Source organism: Onthophagus taurus, chromosome 7 (genome assembly GCF_036711975.1).
Source record: "Onthophagus taurus isolate NC chromosome 7, IU_Otau_3.0, whole genome shotgun sequence".
Taxonomy (NCBI): Eukaryota; Metazoa; Arthropoda; class Insecta; order Coleoptera; family Scarabaeidae; genus Onthophagus; species Onthophagus taurus.
Genome location: NC_091972.1, coordinates 32,108,153 through 32,127,858, shown reverse-complemented (window position 1 = coordinate 32,127,858; position 19,706 = coordinate 32,108,153). Strand labels below are relative to the sequence as shown.

At 36.7% G+C, this 19,706-nt stretch overlaps 1 protein-coding gene and 1 long non-coding RNA gene across 4 annotated transcripts; both read right to left on the bottom strand.

Annotated features, from left to right (window-relative positions):
* Positions 1 to 1,643: 1,643 nt before the first annotated feature.
* On the bottom strand, positions 1,644 to 12,557 carry LOC111416772 (glutathione synthetase-like). 3 transcript variants are annotated; one of them, XM_023048866.2, is made up of 9 exons: positions 12,422 to 12,557; positions 11,891 to 12,275; positions 11,584 to 11,688; positions 3,385 to 3,515; positions 2,964 to 3,006; positions 2,612 to 2,850; positions 2,253 to 2,564; positions 1,963 to 2,190; positions 1,644 to 1,906 (listed from the first exon to the last, which is right to left on the bottom strand). In XM_023048866.2, the coding sequence occupies exons 2-9, from the start codon at positions 12,254 to 12,256 to the stop codon at positions 1,780 to 1,782; spliced, it is 1,551 nt and encodes a 516-aa protein (XP_022904634.1). In that variant the 5' UTR covers positions 12,257 to 12,275; positions 12,422 to 12,557; the 3' UTR covers positions 1,644 to 1,779. The 3 variants fall into 3 exon arrangements, with proteins under 3 accessions (XP_022904634.1, XP_022904635.1, XP_022904636.1); XM_023048867.2 differs by lacking the exon at positions 3,385 to 3,515 and having other exon boundaries at positions 11,519 to 11,688; XM_023048868.2 differs by lacking the exon at positions 11,584 to 11,688 and having other exon boundaries at positions 12,422 to 12,556.
* A 5,500-nt stretch (positions 12,558 to 18,057) lies between these two features.
* LOC139430658 (uncharacterized) lies at positions 18,058 to 19,014 on the bottom strand. Its single transcript, XR_011641048.1, has 3 exons — positions 18,926 to 19,014; positions 18,553 to 18,862; positions 18,058 to 18,432 (listed from the first exon to the last, which is right to left on the bottom strand). It is a non-coding gene; the product is annotated as an uncharacterized lncRNA (long non-coding RNA).
* Positions 19,015 to 19,706: the final 692 nt, after the last annotated feature.

The following is a 19,706-nucleotide window of genomic DNA, read 5'->3' as shown; positions in this document are numbered from 1 at the left end:
TGTTTCTAGTTCTAAGTTTAATACAACGTGATGTGTTGAAGGAAAATAAATTTTCCCAGCAGTAGCTAAAGCAATCATTACTTTTATAACTTTTTCGCCAACAACATATTTCATTGAAAGAAGTTTTAGCATATTGAAGATATAGAATTGCATAAATTTTTAAAATTCTCAAAACCTCCATATTCTCAAGAGAGATTGTTCCAGATATTAATCACAATTCTACTTACACGTAGACATGTATACGTTTAATAGAAGATTTTTTTCGACAAAGAGCCATAGTCCGCTTTAAGCCACAAGATAATTACATACGTCAAATTCAATATTTTTATAATTGAGGTATGATTGTTTGAAGCAATTCTTCTTCGAACGTTACAACCGATGCGCGTCGGCATGCGTGCAGTATTTGTGTTTGTTATCGTAACAGTACAGAAGACACTCAAGTACATATAAACAAAGATGGTAGTGTCAAAATATCAAGTTGTCTGAAAGCGTGTCGGCAGTCATCTGTATAGGTAAGTTTAGCAATGATCCTCACCGCCTTGCGCTGCAAGCCAAATATATGGCCACTATCTGGACTACCACCCCAAGCAATGCCACAATAATTCAATATTGAGTGAATGAGCGCGAAATAAGAGGTTCTGGCCACCTCAGCCGACACAGAATTCACCAATCTACGTAGCAGAAATATGTTTCGGGCAATTTTCCTACCAATAACCACCGTATGAGCCTCAAAATTCAAGTCGGGAGGACTCACTGTTATCCCCAGTAATTTAGTAGAGGATAGCTCATTTAAATTTACATAATTTTGTCTAAGACTGAACAATGATTGGACCGTTTTGTCTTTATTTAAACATAATTCATTGGCAATACACCATTCGTTTGCCGCGGCCAGCAGTCGATCTGTGGAGGATATCACTTCCTCAAACTCAATACCCGTTACCAGCAGCGGCGCGTCATCCGCATACAACAAACAGTTTACATTATCAACCAAATACCTAGGAAAATCGTTAAAGAAAAGAATAAACAAGAGAGGTCCCAATATTGATCCCTGAGGGACGCCTCTCGTGACACGAAGTCGCTCAGACATTTTATTTCCACACTTAACCTGTTGGGATCTGCCCGACAGATATGATCTGATTAAGTCAACACTGTCCTGATCAAATCGGAAAAAATATCGCAGTTTATGCAATAGCATACTATGGGATGCACTATCAAAAGCGCGTGACAGATCCAAACAATGCAGCACAGAATTTCCGTTTTTCATATGCATCATAACAGGTGTTCATAAATTTAATAACTGCATCCTTCGTGCTCCGACCAGGTCGAAATCCAAATTGGTTTTCAAAAAGCATATTATTTGCTTATTATACCAAGGACTGTAGAATCTAAGAAGACTGTTACAACTCCAAGGCCCGTTCGTGACGTCGCGAATGGGTAGGAAACTACTATTTCACAGTTCGAATTAGCAAATGCTTAATTTATTCTATTGGTGTTTTGAAATGTTAGTATGAGACTTAGAGTTCATAATATAAAATAAAGATCTTGATCAAGTTTAGCCGTGCGTCTCTTAAGACGGCTAAACACGAATATTTCTAACTCTAATATTAGGACTTAAAAACATTTTGTCTAAATGAAAATATTGGTAAGAGAAAAAAATTTAATATATTAACATATAAATTTTGTTATAAACTCTATAAAAATACACAAACAATACAATAATTTATATGTATAAAATTATTTTTTTTATAAATGCATCTCTTTTATTGATCCCCAGTTCAATCAATCTACCAAATATGGGCTGTCTAAAGCTCCTAATCCAGCCGCTACACCACCTTCATTAGCTGTTGATGTTTTGGTTCTTAACATATGACCACATTGGCGATTTGAATAAATTTTATATGAATCCCTATAAAAAAAAAGAAACAATTTATATTTGCCTAAGCATCAAATTTTATTACAAACCCAATAATAACGCCATATATCCCTAATTCCGAAACTAAATCCAACAATTCAGGAACTTCAGGACCTCCAGGTCTAACAATGTACCCCGAAGAAATCGGGGGATGAATACGTTCCATTAAAATCCAAGCTGAACGTTCCTTCGAATCTTTCATTTTTAATATTGCGTCTTTTATTTCTTCGCCATAAATATTATTTCCACCCCCTTCGCGTTGTGGTTTTAATACGTAACTGAGAAATAACGAAGAAAATTGTTATTGTTATTATTATTGGAATTAAAATTGCTTAGTTACCGTTCCGGTTGATCAAGTGCCATTTGAATCGCTTGATCACCAAACTCATCTAAATCTAAGCTGTATAATCCGGTAAAAATTTCTCTGACAGCTTCGATTTTTCCAGAATCCGATAAAAACATTTCGAGAGTACCCGGTTTGGCTAAGGCTTGTTGAACCTTTTTGGTCCCAGCTAAATGATAATGAATAGATGGGGATTTAATCGCTTGTGATCTTTCGATCATTAATCGAGCATCCCATTCTAATTGGGAATGATAGTGATTAGGTTCGTAACCTGCGCGAAAATACACCACAGCAACAGGACGATTATCACTAAAAAAAATTGTTATGAAAGTAAAAATAATTGAAGTTTTTTTTACATTATTAGTTCATTTGAAGATCCTAATGTAGCTTCATTTCCTATTTCTGTTAATGTTTTTCGAATTACTTTCACGTAAGGATTTAAACGTTTTATTTCGAATTCGTGGAATCTTTGGTCACATATGTTATAAGTTACGTCTTCTACTATAAAAAGAATTGTTGCTTCTATATCTCCATACATTTTCCAAGCTTCTAACATTCCAGAACAAAGACCTTCCAGAGCATTGTTCTCTGGTAACTATAGAACAAAATATTTGTATTTTTTTTAAATTGGATTGGGAATTTAATAAAAAGAAGCTTGGAAAATGGAGATGGACAATATTTATTGTTTTTAAACTAACAAGTACTTACATTTGCTGCTAAATCATGATGACCAAGTTCTTGTAAAACATACCTACAAAAAATATATATTTCGATCAAATAGGTAATTAAGAAATTGTTAAGAAAAATAATAAGTTTTTATAAATAAATAAACTAAATAAGAAGAAAGAGCCCAAATGTGTAACACATACATGACTTGTAACATATATTATGAATGAAAATGGTGATAGTCACTAAAGCAATTAAATAATATCAAAAAAAAAAAATAAATCATGCATTTCCGAAACCATCGGCAAAGTAGAGGAACTAATAGCATGCAAAATATTAAACAGGTGTAAAATACCACCGTCTAACTACCAAAATTCACAAAAACAAAATCTATAAAAGTGATATTTTCGACAAACATCCCAAATAACAACTACAGAGAACGAGGACTACAAAAAATAAATACCTATAGAGTTTCGTTAGATGTGTGATAATGCCGCCAAAGCTCGACGCGATCGTGTTTATTTCCACCTGTTTTATTTTGCTGTTGGAATTGTGCACCATATAATCAGAACGAAACAGTCCCAGGGACAAGTTCTGGAAAAAACAACATTCAAAACCATGCATAAAAAACCGCTAGACGACTAGCACCACTTTATTATATTTCCAAAAAGTCATGAATGTTTTACGTTTAAATATTTTCGTAAGCTTTTGTAACAAGCAACGTTTTCAAGCAATATTAATTCTAACATAATGTGTAAAATGATTCAGTTGAAAATTGAATATGATATGACTAATCAAGTTTAGAAATAAATGATCAATTGAATCATTAAACGCAAATTGTTACTTATATAGGGTGTTCCTTGGTTCCTTAGTTATATTGGAAGCTACTGTACTAGAAGAGGACTACACCGGCGTTTACGTTTCAGAAAAGCTTACTCAAATTGTGGGTGAATGAAACATAAACAACATTTTTTTATTCGTGCAATGCAGCAAATTTTTATCAGGATTCATTTTTAAACTAAACTGGTGGAATCAACTGATGGATTTCAAAACGAAATGGAATTCTTATTGATTGAGGTTAAGTGTCGTTGTGATAGGTTACTACTGGGTGTGTTCTACTGTCCCCCAGGAGTGAATTATTTCGACCATTTTGAAGACCTCCTGGAGAGGCATGGGGTTAATTATGATCTTCTTGATCTCATCATTACGTCCTGTCCAGATAAAATTTTAACACATTACCTGCTGAACAGTTTTCTTGTCATGATCTGATTTATTGTGCTGTTCATGTTCGGCAGCCTGTCTCTTCTCATCGCATGTTCACTTACCATGATTTTAGGTACATTGATTATGTACACCTCAAATCTGATACGTTGCTGATTGATTGGCAACCATTCTATTGTATGCGGGACATTGACTCAAAAGTTAGTTACTTTAATGACAAAATTACATGTTTGTATAATAAACATGCCCCGCTTAAGCAGAGACAAGTAAAACATTTCCGTGCCCCCTGGCTAAATGATGAGATTAAAGACCTTATGCGTGAACGAAACACAGCTAAAATGCTTATGAAACGTAATTCATCGAATATTAACTATGAAAGGTATGGTGTACTGCGTAATCGCTGTAATTATAGATGTAAAAATGCGAAGAAAGCATATTTTTACCAGAAATTAACTGGGACATTGGTGTCATTGATGAAATTGACTTGGTGTCATTGATTCTGCTCCTACACAAGGTGTTGTGGACGGAAATTCTTTAGCGAGCCATTTCGCTAAACCACCAGTAACTCTTAATACTGCTTCCAAAATCACCTTAATTCAAACTATTGAGGCATCTAATCTTATTTCTTCTAGCTTTTCGCTCACTGTGATTGGTGGGGACGAGGTGTACAAGGCAGTTACTTATTCTAGTTCTAACAGCGCCGGTGCAGACGGTATTAGCTTGAAACAGATTTTACCGATTCTTCATATTATTACGTCTCCGTTAACTCATATCTATAACTTTTCCATTAAAACATCATCCTTTCCGTCCATGTGGAAGCTTGCGCATATTGTGCCTATTCCTAAGTTAAAAACTCCAGTTTCCCCTTGTGACTTTCGTCCTATATCAATTCTCTCTATCCTGTCAAAGATGTGGGCAAGCACCAACACAAATGAAAGAGATGAATTACTTTTTGACTATTATTAGGGGAGGGGCTTACTGTTAATAATGTAGGCGCCAAACCAACCTTTGTTACCAGAAGTACTTGACATTACGTTCAGCTCAATTATATTAAGCTCTAAGATAACCTCCTGGAGGGTATCCTCTGAACCGTCGTGTTCAGATCATAGACATATTCAATTTAAAATTGATCTAGGGATGAAATCATCCCCGTAGCACTAATTGGGATCTGTTTAAGAGTTGCCTTGCAGATAACCTAACTAGTGTCATCGCAACCGTTAGGAACTGTGATCAGGTTGAAATAGCCACGGAGCAGATCTCTGTGACAATTCGCTCTGCCTATCAAAGTAGCAGTCCACTCAAGGTGAAAAGTAATAATCGGGGCACACCCTGGTGGAACGAATCTCTTAGCTCCGAAAGACAAGAGGTGCGGAAGCTTTTTAACCGGGCCAAGACATTAGGTTAATGGGAGAAATATAAACAGGCTCTAACGAATTACACCAAAAACATACGTAAGGCAAAAAGAGAGTCTTGGAGGAGGTTCTGTGAGGGAGTGAAAGACACACCCAGTAGTGCAAGAATTCACAAGATTCTCGCTAGAGATCCGGCACTACCCCTGGGCTCACTTAGGCGGCCTGACGGTAGTTTTACGGACTCTAGCAGAGCCTCGTTGGAGCTTCTCATGCAGACTCACTTCCCAGGAAGCCTGATGATTAGGGCCGATAATGCCACAGCGGGCTATTCCTGCAAGGCAAAGCGCCCCTTAAATACGGATTGGAGTGTGGCTAGAAAAGTCGTCACTTACACATCCGTGGACTAGGCCATTCAAACGTTTAAGCCATTCAAATCGCCTGGAGAAGACAATATCTTTCCTGCTTTGTTACAGCAGGGAGGTCTTTGTTGTTGCCAATTTTGGTAAACATTTTCAGAGCGAGTGTCGCCTGGAAATATGTGCTGGCAGAATGGACTAAGGTAAGGGTATCTTATATACCCAAAGCGGGCCGTTCGGCCCCTACTTCTAATGCCTTTCGAGCCATCAGCCTAACGTCATTTCTGCTGAAAACCCTTGAAAATGTTTTGGAACGGTATATCCGTACGGTGCCATTGGTATCTGGTCCACTGAGTCGCCACCAGTATGCTTATCAAGCGGGAAAATCGGCAGAATTGGCTCTACACAACTAAGTTGGTAGAGTATCCAGGACGCTGCAGGATAAAGAAATCTTGGTTTGTGCGTTTCTGGATATAGAGGGAGCGTTCAACAACGCAATACCACAATCTCTTGAAAGAACTGCTCTTGACGGGGGAGTTGAAGCAACTATAGCGGGTTGGATCCGCAATATGCTAGATAGTAGAATAGTTTCTACTTCACTCCACGGTGATACGATACGCTTCAGGCCGGGAGGTGGCTGCCCGCAGGGAGGGGTGTTATCTCCCCTGCTTTGGTCCCTCCTAGTTGACGATCTGATTGCGATAGTCGAAGCCGTTGGTGTGGAAATACAAGCTTATGCTGATGACATTGTAGTTATGGTCAAAGGAACCTGTTTGCCGAGGATATCTAAAGTCCTCCAGGTGACCCTAGATACCATTTGCGCTTGGTGTAAGGGAGAGAACCTCTCAATAAACCCGCAAAAGACAATTGTTGTGCCCTTCACCAGGAAGCGAAAGTTGGATGGACTAATCCGCCCAACTATCCAAGGTGAAGAAATTCCTTTCTCAAAGGAAATCAAATATCTAGGAGTAATCCAAGACAAAACCCTGTCATGGAATGGACATTTGCAGGGAGTTTTGCACAAAGCTAGACTATCCTTGTGGACTTGTCGAAGTCTTTTTGGAAAAAATTGGGGTCTTACCCCTGAAAGACTGTACTGGCTCTATGTGACTATTTGCTATTGACATGGGTGCTAAAATCCTTCTTGAAAGAGGGGTGAAGAACATGACAGTACGAATTTTCTCAGACAGTCAAGCCATTCTCCAGGCGCTGCAAGCTGTGAAAACGGTGTCGGCTCTGGTTAATGATTGTAAGAGAACATTAAACACACTGAGTTGTGATAACAGAGTCTCTCTGATCTGGGTCCCGGGTCACTCTGGGGTTGCTGGCAATGAAGCGGCAGATAAGCTAGCACGAGATGGCAGCGCTGAAGCGTTTGTGGGGCCGGAACCAGCAGTTGGTGTATCATTTGCGATGGCCAAATATAGGATTGGACTGTGGGCTGAAGAGAGACTTCACCTACTGTGGACCAGTTCTCCTGGAATGAGACATGCTAAGGTGTTTATTAACATCGCCACTGTCAAACCCGGGAATATTTTAGGACTTGCCCGTAGTAGCATAAAAGTTCTAATGGGTGTTTTTACTGGGCACTGCCGATTAAAAGCACACCTCAACTTGTTGGGTTTAGTCGACGATGTTGAATGCCGACTATGTGCGGAGGAAGCAGAGACGGTTGAGAATGTTTTATACCACTGCCCTGCCGTTAACCGTATCAGATTCTCGATTTTTGGGTCGCAGTTTATCTCCTCAAGGGATCTGAGTGACCTTTCGCCGAGCAAGGTATTAATCTTCGTTAAGAGCATTGGACTGCACGGTGAAATTTGATAACGATATCTATCGGGGTACAATAGATCCTTAGGGTCGCGGTGCAAGGTTGGTTGGTCCGCCTACCCGATATATAGTCAATGTAATGTAATGTAATCCTGCCAAAGGCTTTTAATTATCTCGAGGAGAGTCTCTTATGTGTTCGCACTGACACAGGCCCTTCGTCCACTCACGAACTTCTTTGTGGGATGCCCCAAGGAAGTGTTTTGGCTCCGCTGCTTTTCTCTATTTTTATCAATAGTGTCACAAAAATAATTTTTTCTAATTATCATTTATATGCAGATGACCTCCAGATTTACACCAGTACAACCGTTAGTGAATTCCCTTTGGCTGTAGAGCGTCTAAACCGTTCACACAGTTTTAACAGTATAGTTTTAAATACTATGTGCCTAATGCCATAAATTAATTTCAACGTTGCATATGATTTATTAGTTTTCTGTGTAATATGTGTTCTAATATCTGAATTCTCATACAATCCCAAATTACGAAAACAGCATCCTACATTAATTCGCTGACCATCAACTTCTATACTGAATTGAGGAGAATATTCCTCCCGCAAACCTCGTCTACCAAAAAACAATAATGCCGACTTGGCACCATTCACCTTCAAATTATGTCCAGACGAAACTTCCACTAAATTCCTAATTTCCCGTATTACAATAGTTTCAGCCAGAGACACATCACTGGGAGCAAATCTCAGGTATAATTGGATGTCAGTTGCGTAAAAATGACAGCTACAGTGTTTCACACTATTTGAAAAGTTGGATGTATATAACGAAAACAAAAGTGGCCCCAATATAGAACCCTGCGGCACACCCGCCGACACCCTCCGAGGCTCAGATATAGAGTTGTTTATCTTCACTTTTTGGTATCTATTGTACAAATAATTGGAAACCTATATCATTGGTTTCATTGGGCATTAGCGCTAAACTCAACAAAATTTAAGACAGAACTTAATAAGGAATGGTTTACAGTATTGAAAGCTTTTGAGTAATCCAACAAAACTAACGCAGTCATATCGTTTCATCAATGGCTGTTTCACAACCGTAATGTTTACGAAATCCAGACTGATTTAGAGGTAGGCTATTATAGCTGTCAATAAAAGTTCTAATCTGCCAGTCCATAACTTTCTCCACAACCTTTGCAAGATCCGGGAGAATGCTAATAGGTCGTAAATCCTTGTACTCTTGGGGATTAGAAATTTTTGGTAATGGAGTTACCAGAGTGGTCATCCAACAGGAAGGGAAAACGCATTTCTCCAATCAGTAATTAACTATACGCGTCAAATGTGGGGGTATAAAAGGACGGCAGTACAAAAGCATTGATAACGAAATACCATCATCTCCGACAGCATTAGATTTCATTTTAAGTAAATAACTTGCAACAACGTTTTCATGTACAGTTTCGAAATCAAAATACTTCTGAAATTCACATTTTTTGTTACTGTTATAAAAGTGCATAATATCACTTGAAGATGCTCAGAATGAACAACCTGTCTGGAGAAAGTGGTTATTAATGTCGTTCGCATTTCTTAAATGCATAGGCAAAGTGTTTACTCTATTCCTGATTACTCCGAAATCACAAACAACACGCCACACGCAGATGTCCCAGTTCGACTCGTTGCCCCCTGAAAGTATACCCTTTTTTCAGTTTTTATGGCATTTGTTACGTGTCTTCTCAACGTTTTATACTGCTCTAGGTCCAATACATTTTTTGTACGGTTATATTAAGCATAAGCTTTATTTCTAACCGCGATCATTTCCTTGATTTGGGGTGTAAGACGCGGAGCAGGTTTTTTTTGTAAATTTTTTCGTTTGTAGTGGCGCATGTAAATCAATTAGATCTAGTATTAAAGAATTAAAATAATTCACTTTTTCATCAATGCCATTAATTTGAAAAATTAATTGTAAAGGTAATGATTCAAGATCTCTACTAAACAGATCGAGATTAAACCTCTTAAAGTCTCTATAGGTTCGAAATGTAGAAACAGCGTTTGTACTAGCAATTTTCAAATGAAAGTGTACCAGGTCGGGGGCCTGTACATTACACCAAAAATATATTTAACTTTGTTAATAGTTACAGCGATCCATAACTGTTCTAAATGATCATATGTTTTTATACACTGACCGGCAAAAAACCGGCCACTAAGATGTAGCCACAATTTCAAAGCTGGCTTACTCGCGAACCACTCATTCCATTTTGATGATTCTTTTTTTTGATCGAAAGGTTGATTCTTCTGTAATAATCCTGCGATAGAAATTTTGTAGTCGACGCGGCATCGAACTGATTAGGTTCGTAATTGATTCCTGAGGAATTGAGGCAAATTCTTTTTCAAAAGCAATGCGTAACTCTTGAAGGTTGTCCGGTAGGACAGGACGACGACGAATGCGTCTCTCAAGTTGGTCCCAAAGATATTCGATAGAGTTAAGGTCCAGACTGCACGCTAGCCACTCTATCCGTTCAATACCCTACTTCATCAAGATATTCGTTAACCACATGTGCTACGTGCGGTCGCGCATTGTCATGAATTAGCATGAATCCGTCACCAATAAAATGGGAATAGAACCTCCATGGAAAGGTACTCTTTCCGAAATTGTGCAGGTCGCAAACCTTTCATTACGATGTCAGTGAAGAGCACCCTACCCCATTGTTCCATTCCCTAATTCATATGTACGCGCCCAAATTGAAGACGTGTTCGCCGATGTCTCTGGAGCAGCCGAGGTCTTTTGGCAGGTCTTCTTGCAGTCAGATCACTTTTATCAAGTCTTTGATGAATAGTTCTTTCACTTACGTCAACCCCACGCACCATTTGAAGACGATGCCGAGTTTGTACAGCTGTCGTTCTACGATTCCTCAGTGTTTAGAACAATAAATTGATCATCAACTGCTGTTGTCACTCGTCTTCTACCGAAACCTTGCCGCCTAGTGAAATTTCCTGTTTCCACATATTGGTTCCAGGCATCCTGAACTGTTATTCGGGGTATACCCAATGTATGGGCAACGTATTGCTGACTTTTGCCATCCTCAATTAAAGTAACAATACGCGCAACATCAGTTACTGACAACGGGATTGCTATTATGTTAAAAGACTGTAAAAATCTTTAACAACTGTCAATTTACTATTCGAAACAAATGACATACGCTACCTAGCGCGCCACCTTAGATGTTTTTATGCTTGTTTGTCTTGTTTTTACAGGCGTTCGCTTTAAAACACTGCATCTTCGTTAGTAATAGAGATAGTAGAGTGAATAAAAAAACAAGATGTTCAGAAAAGATTGGGCTACCGTTTGATTCCAGTTAACACCATCTGCTGTAGCAGTTGCACCCCACAGGGTATTACAAATTTCGAGAAAAAAAAGTGTTTCTCATTCTTGCAGCCCGTATATGCTCAAATTAAAATCTAAATGAAAATTTCTATCGCAGGATTATTACCGAAGAATCAACCATTCGATCAAAAAAAATCATGAAAATCGAATGCGCGGTTCGCGAGAAAGACAGCTTTGAAGTTTTGGCTAATTTATAGTGGCCGGTTTTTTTTTGCCGGTCAGTTTATTAACCTTGCTGGGTTTATATAAGTTCCTAATATAAATGCCCAATGTAAATAGGAGTTTTACACAATTCTTTCATCATTACAGATTTATAACAAAAAAGTCTTAGGAAACACCCTATATATAATTAAAATTAAGACACAAACAATAATTTACTTACACATATTGGATTGTTACTTATATTTATACAATCCAATATGTGTAATGCATCTACAAGAAAAAATACGTTAAGCACACAAAAATGAAATACTCCTAATATAAATATTAGTAATAATAATAATCTACAGATGTTGCACCTCTGTATCATGGCAGATACGGGGCCCAACCAACCAAAACCAGATGCTATAGTGTTCAATTCAACCTGTTTCCAACAGCAGTATGGAGGATGTCTGAGACAATTTTTTCCTGGATTTGAACACGACGTTTCCAGCATGATGTCAGACCGTAATATTCCCAATGAAATAGGCTATAAATTAGTCAAGGCACAAAAAAAATAAAATATGTGCGTACATGTAAATGAAGTGTTTTTGTTTCAAGTTTATTTGATTTAACTTAAATATAATAAAGTGTGCAATGTGTCCAAATTATTTAAAAACTTTCTGTTTATCATAAAAATTAAAAGCATTCTTTGCTCGAATAAACAGAATTTTTTTTAAGTAATCACTAACCTGTGTAATACCTTCATCTTGAACGGTTTCATAGATTTTAAATAAATTCCCAGTAAATTCATCAACTTGTATAGTTTCTTTAAGTACTTCGGTTAAAAAGATTCGATTGTGGGCAACCCAATGAACCATTTCATTTAAAACAAGCTGTAATTCAAGCGCTTTGTAAAATTCTCGTCTTGGAAATACAGAGGGTATTAAAACAAAGGGAGCAAAATACAAGGCGTCCTTGGAAAAATTAGTTTTTGATCTCATTCCAGCTCCATGCATTATTGCCCAATCTCTACTTTTCTCTACAACTTCTTTCAAGTCTTTTTCATCCAAAGGCATAGGGAGAATGCTTCCCAATCTAGGCGTTTCAACACTCATCTTATAATTTTGAAATAAACTAGAAATTAAAACATACAAAAATTTAATACTGGCATTTAAACAGTCAAAAGTTTATAATTTGAGGTTATGATTACCTAACCTCAAAAAGTTGTTTATTATTTATTATAAAAAGTGGTGTAATTTAATAACCTTTTTTATTATTACCTTTGTTATTTAGCGATGAATTTATTATACAATATAAGAAGGGTTCACTGTCTTAAAAGCTTCCTTTTTATTTTAAAATAAACTTTGGGTTGTGCTGAGATGTACACAATACAACAAGTAGGTACACTAATTGTGTTAAACATTAAATTATTGTGTAATTATATTAAATATCATGCAACCATTATGTAACAATGAGTTTGCTACTTTTAGATTTAAATGTGAGTTTAGTTCGTTATAAATAATTAAATGTTTAAATTATTAGGATAATTAACATTTATTAACAAGAATTTTGTTTGGAATTTTCTTTCATTAATTTTATGTAATAAGGTTATTGTTATATAAAAGAAATTAATATTGTATGATATATGATATCCAAAAATATTTTTAAAAGAAACACATTGATTCTATAGATTATTGTATATTCATCATTACAAAGCACAAGGTTTTAGATTTAATTTAGAATTTTAAATAATTTTGCAGTTCTTTCTAGGACAATTTTTCCCATTTACTCATTATATTCCATCTAACACAGGATGTTTTCAGAGGAATGGTAAACATTTTAAAGAAGATAGTATAGATAATAGTTTGTATTGAAAAACTTCATTTAATGTTGGAATTCTCAACAGCTCTCCCTATTCTTTATTACGACGTTAATGAGTTAATCTAAATTGCAAGGTTTTCTTGAGTTTTATAATTTACTTAGATTTACTTTTATTTCATACATCAGGTTTCATGCGTACACCAAGCGTTACACCAAGCGTCATTTGCGCTTGGTGTAAGGGAGAGAACCTCTCAATAAACCCGCAAAAGACAATTGTTGTGCCCTTCACCAGGAAGCGAAAGTTGGATGGACTAATCCGCCCAACTATCCAAGGTGAAGAAATTCCTTTCTCAAAGGAAGTCAAATTTCTAGGAGTAATCCTAGACAAAACCCTGTCATGGAATGGACATTTGCAGGGAGTTTTGCACAAAGCTAGACTATCCTTGTGGACTTGTCGCAGTCTTTGTGGAAAAAATTGGGGTCTTACCCCTGAAAGACTGTACTGGCTCTATGTGACTGTGGTTAGACCTATGATCACATACGGAGCAGCAGCCTATACCAGGAAACTCCGACAGACTTCAGTTATCAGCAGAGCTGCGGGGCTCCAGCCCCCCCGTAGTCAGCGGCACGGGGCTTGAGCCCCCCCGGAAAATTGTAAAAGTGTACAATTGTATTGTACAATACAATTGTATTGTACAATACAATTGTATTGTAATAAGGTGTACCATTTGAAAAAGTTCTGCCCCCCCTTAAATATTAAAAAGTCGGCGCCACTGGCCCGAATCTCTACAGTAAGGCGACGAGCCACCAATGAGTTGCCCGACAACGTCGCGGCTCTGGTTATCAGTAAACTTTCACGAATTCAACGAGTAGCTGGATTGGTAATCTCTAGTGCGATAGGCACAACGTCAATTCTAGCAATGGAGGTTCTGCTTGGCCTATGTCCTCTGCATTTGCATATAGAGAAAGTGGCTAGAACAACCATTTACAGATTAAAGCAATATGCTCAAAACTGTTCCGACATGTCCTACCAATGGGCTGCGGAAGACATTATAAACACTGATACTGTGCTATCAATGCCGTCAGATTTTGCGGTATCACTATCAGTGATTAATGCTCGATACCAGATTGTACTGCCTGAGCGGCAGTCCTGGATCGAAAATGAAAATTCTCTGGTTCAGGCAGACATTTGCTTGTACACAGATGGATCAAAAACGCCTGAAGGGGTAGGAGCAGGAGTATACTGCCAGACACCTCGAATTAAGCAAGCTTACAGCCTGGGTACGTACTGTACTGTATTCCAGGCGGAAGTATTTGCTATTGACATGGGTGCTAAAATCCTTCTTGAAAGAGGGGTGAAGAACATGACAGTACGAATTTTCTCAGACAGTCAAGCCGCTCTCCAGGCGCTGCAAGCCGTGAAAACGGTGTCGGCTCTAGTTAATGATTGCAAGAGAACATTAAACACACTGAGTTGTGATAACAGAGTCTCTCTGATCTGGGTCCCGGGTCACTCTGGGCTTGCTGGCAATGAAGCGGCAGATAAGCTAGCACGAAATGGCAGCGCTGAAGCGTTTGTGGGGCCGGAACCAGCAGTTGGTGTATCATTTGCGATGGCCAAATATAGGATTGGACTGTGGGCTGAAGAGAGACTTCGCCTACTGTGGACCAGTTCTCCTGGAATGAGACATGCTAAGGTGTTTATTAACATCACCACTGTCAAACCCGGGAATATTTTAGGACTTGCCCGTAGTAGCATAAAAGTTCTAATGGATGTTTTTACTGGGCACTGCCGATTAAAAGCACACCTCAACTTGTTGGGTTTAGCCGACGATGTTGAATGCCGACTATGTGCGGAGGAAGCAGAGACGGTTGAGCATGTTTTATGCCACTGCCCTGCCGTTAACCGTATCAGATTCTCGATTTTTGGGTCGCAGTTTATCTCCTCAAAAGATCTGAATGACCTTTCGCCGAGCAAGGTATTAATGTTCGTTAAGAGCATTGGACTGCACGGTGAAATTTGATAACGATATCTATCGGGGTACAATAGATCCTTAGGGTCGCGGTGCAAGGTTGGTTGGTCCGCCTACCCGATATGTATTCTATGTAATGTAATGTGATGTAATACATCAGGTTTTAACTGTGTTATAAAGGTTAAGAAAGGAAATTTAGAAAAACATAATTTCAGGAGTAAGCCTAACAACTTGATGCCAAAGAAAATTACATCTTATTATGGAACTGGAACAGAATGAGAAAGAAATGTTATTAATGGAATTAATTCAGTACATATATTGCAGCTCTAAACCTCTAAAAGTTTTTATCGCCAACCGGCAGCAAAACCATACTTTATGCCATCCATTTGCGGCAGTAAAGTAACACTTTGTGCTACTGTCTAGTAAAGTCTGCATTTAGCGGCACGTAAAGTACTCGCCTCGTTCGCTCGACTAGCAAACTCAGACTCGTTCGATAAAGCATCACTTTGCTGATTTGGTACATAAATAACTATTACCACCCGCTAGAAACTTTTTAACAAAAATATCAAAATAAAATCCACAAATTCTTCAACAATTCTATTTAAATGAAAAACTAATATTAACTTCAACATTGTCACAATTATTAACATGAATTTTCGCTAGTTTCAAATTTCTGGTAACAATTTCTTGTTGTTATATGAAGACGAAGTTGGCGACGAAAGAAGGATCGGCTTCCTTTATTGACGATACTAGCAGTGCTGTAGATGTTAATGTCATCTGATTTTTATTCATACAATTTCCAATAATTTTCTTAGCGGTTTCTATTTTGCTTCCATGATTTGCTAAAAGTGTTGCGGAGGACCTACGGTAACAATGGCTAGTATACGATGCAGCATTTGGAAGCTCCAAACGTGTTTTTTAGGTCCATGCAGGCAGCCCCCCGTCATACCCAAAAATAAAAAAAACTTTATGCTAAAGTATTGTACTAGTTTTGTACCCTAATGTACCACCAACGAAAAGTTTTGTACCCCTACGGTTTTTAAACTATAACGTTTTTTGTAATGGGGTTCTGCCTACATGTCAGCCCCCGACATTTTTTGACAAAAACAAACCTTTTAGTAAACTAAAATATTGTACTAGTTTTGTACCTTAATGTACCGGTGAAAAAAGTTTTGTACCCCAACGGTTTACGAGAAACAATCCCTTTTATAAGGCAGCATACAAATATATAGCATACAAACTTGCCATTTTCTGTGCATTATAGTATTGTGCTATTTTTGTTACTTTCTCTATACAAAGAGAAAATATTGGAACTATGTCTGTCGGTCTGTATGTCTGTCTGTAAGCAGGATAACTCGAAAACACGACAAACTACGTTGTACAAATTTTATATACGTCAATTAGAGCAAAAAAATAGATCTGTATCAACTTTTGAGCGAAATTCGCCAACCGGAAGTGTACCTTTGCCACAACAATCACCAAGCCATATTTGAAAACACTTGCAGGTTTGACAGCTTGACCCAACTGATACCTCCTATGTTGATAGCGATACATTTAAAAATATTATAAACATGTCGGATACTTCACTTAGTTCATTGATTATAGGTATTGTTAAAAATGGCGTTACGAGAAATGCATATAGTCTTAGAACAAAGACTTTACAGTGAATACGTTGCTGCTGTAACATTTTAATCACGTATTCTCTTTAGTGTTAAATCGGTATATCGCAACGGCATTATGGTATATGACGTAGTATGTAGTATATCTGAATTATTAATAAAAATTGCGCCATTTTTCCCAAAATGCGGTTACTTTTATTACAGTTGTACATGTTTGAAAACCTTAATAAAGTATCAAAATCCTATATTATTTCTGTCCGCTACTGATAACATTACAACACAAAGTATTTTAAATAATATAGATAAGGCCTTAAATAATTCAGATTGTAATACATGCATATATATACAGATATTTGCGATTGCCGTTTTCGCCAATTTTTGCCGATAGGGCGAAAACAAAAGACGATAGCTGTTCGCAGTTTTCGGCATTAGCGTTTTCTCGAAAAACGAGACCATGACATTTAAGCTACTTTTTTTCTATCTCTTTTAGTTTCGGAGATAGCCTATGCGGATAACGAAATTGGGACATGTACATGTGGAATGAGGAATAACAATAGTTATAATATTGACAAAGAATATATTCTCTTTGAGGTATTCACTGGGATACAATTAAGTTTATCCATCCTGACACAAAGTGTTACTTGCAACGAGAAGACTTACATATTACAGGGTGCTATTGGGTATTATGGCGGCAAAACTCCTGAAAACATAGGCCATTTTGTTTGTTTTTCGAAACGCCCGACAGGCTGGCAAAAGTACGACGACTTGCCTACAAAAGTCACCCAGTGCAGGGATATGGAAGCTATAAATTGCCAATGGTTATTTTATGCCGTATAAATTATTAAAATATACCTATACCTAATAGTAAGTACACCTCAGGAAAGCTGCAAATGATTATTCGTATTTCACAAAATAGTCTTTCTTTATTACTTATGTATAACTTTCTTATTATACTAAGAAAGTATAGTATACTTTCTTTATTATAAAAAAATCACGGTGATTTAAACATTTTTTCACCGGTACGTTAAAATATAAAACTAGTACAATACTATAATGCACAGAAAACGACAAATTTGTATGCTAAAATCGCTAGAATGTAACTTTCAGCCAGCCCCCGCCTTATAAAAGGGGTTGTTTCTCGGAAACCGTTGGGGTACAAAACTATTTTTCACCGGTACATTAAGGTACAAAACTAGTACAATACTATAACGCACAGAAAATGGCAAGTTCATATGCTAGATCCCTAGAATGTGACTTTCAGCCAGACCCCGCCTTATAAAAGTGGTTGTTTCTCGGAAACAAGCAGGCCGTAAAGCTGCGTATTTTTGAATTAAACTAAGAAAATATAGTTCGTTGTTTATAATTGTAAATGTTCTTGATGATACTGTTTTAGTCTCGTTCAATTTAATAAGTTGCCGAATTGAAATCTTCAACATCGTTAAGTTTTAAAACTGTAAGTTCTTGACGTCGACACGTTGCAGCAATTCATACGATGAGAGCAACCTAAATATTAAAAAAAAAATTGGAAGGAAAATTTAACACTTTACCTTAACCATTAAATTTAATTACAAAGATAATTTTCAACATTGGGTAAAATGTCCACAAAGAAGCTGCTGAATATTTTTCTAATTTTTCCAAAAAAAGACAAGTAGAACATTTTCGGGAGACTTGTCTGTGATTTTCTGATAGTATGAGACCAGTCCAAAAACTTACAAGTGTGCCTTTGTGGTTCACATGTTCTCAACTCCTTACAGATTATCCGTTTTGATATATTATTGTAAATATTGTTTAAGCACCATTTCGTCAAATACTAAGAAACTTCTCAAAGCTTTCATTTTTTATCAATTTAATTAAACAACCATCCGGATGGGCAAAATCCTATTTGAAATATAAAAATTATTTATTTCAACGATGAATGGAATTTTATTGAACAATATAAAACCGTTTGGGTTCTTCTTATTACTACTATTCTTTTATTATAGTATTGAATTCAATTACCTTTAAAAATCTGGGTAAAACCTATTAATTTATCAAAGATGTTACTTAATAAATCATTTTTTCTAAAATTCTTCTTAAACCCTCGAATCTTATCTTTGTTCTTTAATGTTGGTCGCAATAACTTTTGATTGGTGGTCAATTCACAAACATAATCTTCCCAGATTTGTGTAAACCTAAAAATGCTAAATAACAACCGGAATTTATATAGTAACATACCGTTTATAATATTTATGTCATATTGTCAATAAGCCACATTATTCTGTTATAGTTCTATTTCGCAAGATACTTGCTTATTTTCTTCAAGTGAACCCTGAAAAATAATATGCAACAGATCTGGAATCTAAAGTATTAAAAACTACAAATTTTATTTTACCTTCGTGATTATATCCATCCTTAATATCTCCTGATCAGCTAACCCAAGAAATACAATCGATTCGTTCAGATCATAATCACAAATTCGCATTCAATTAATTCGTAGTCATTGTGTAAAATACCTTTCTCATTGAATAGCTAATCCATCTTAATGCAAATTCTTCATATCTTTAGTTGCACTATCTTTTGATAGAAATGAGGTAAAATCGTTAATAATTTCATTATTATTATTATTGTAGAAAAATGAACGTTTATTTTAAGACAAAGGTACAAAGAATTTTACTCAAAGTATTGTCCATCGGAAGCTACGATTTTTCCCTATCTTTCAGGCAATTTGTGGATTCTATCCCAAAACCACTTTGAGGCCAGAAATGAATCAAGCCAATTTTGAAACAAATAATAGTCAGAAGGGGTACTTCTATTATTTCAAATTCTTCCCATCCACTATTTTTCAAATAGTTTTTAACAGGTCGCGCAACATGAGGCCGAGCATTGTCATGAACTTAAATTATGGACTCGCGACGAAAAAATATCCAAATCAAAATGATTATTATAACTGGGAAATTAAAAATGTTAGGAGTAAATATCGCATGTGATTAATACTTGTAATTGACCAACAGGCTAAACTATGATATATAAATGGAATAAAAGGATGCTGTATTTGTCTCTTTTTATTTGTATCAGAATAAAATTAAAATCCTCATTAACGAATTGATAATGCAAGATTATTTGCTGTTCTAGATTATGATATGAAATAGTTGCTGATAGTACGAAATATTGAT

Bases quoted from the DNA above. Each gene is read 5' to 3' on its own strand.
- LOC111416772 (XM_023048866.2), bottom strand. From the start codon at position 12,256: ATGAGTGTTGAAACGCCTAGATTGGGAAGCATTCTCCCTATGCCTTTG. The intron at 3,516-11,583 runs GTTGAATTGAAC...TGTTTTTTCCAG, and splicing joins CATACTGCTGTTGGAAACAG to AACTTGTCCCTGGGACTGTT. The intron at 3,007-3,384 runs GTATTTATTTTT...TATTTTTTGTAG, and splicing joins CATCTAACGAAACTCTATAG to GTATGTTTTACAAGAACTTG.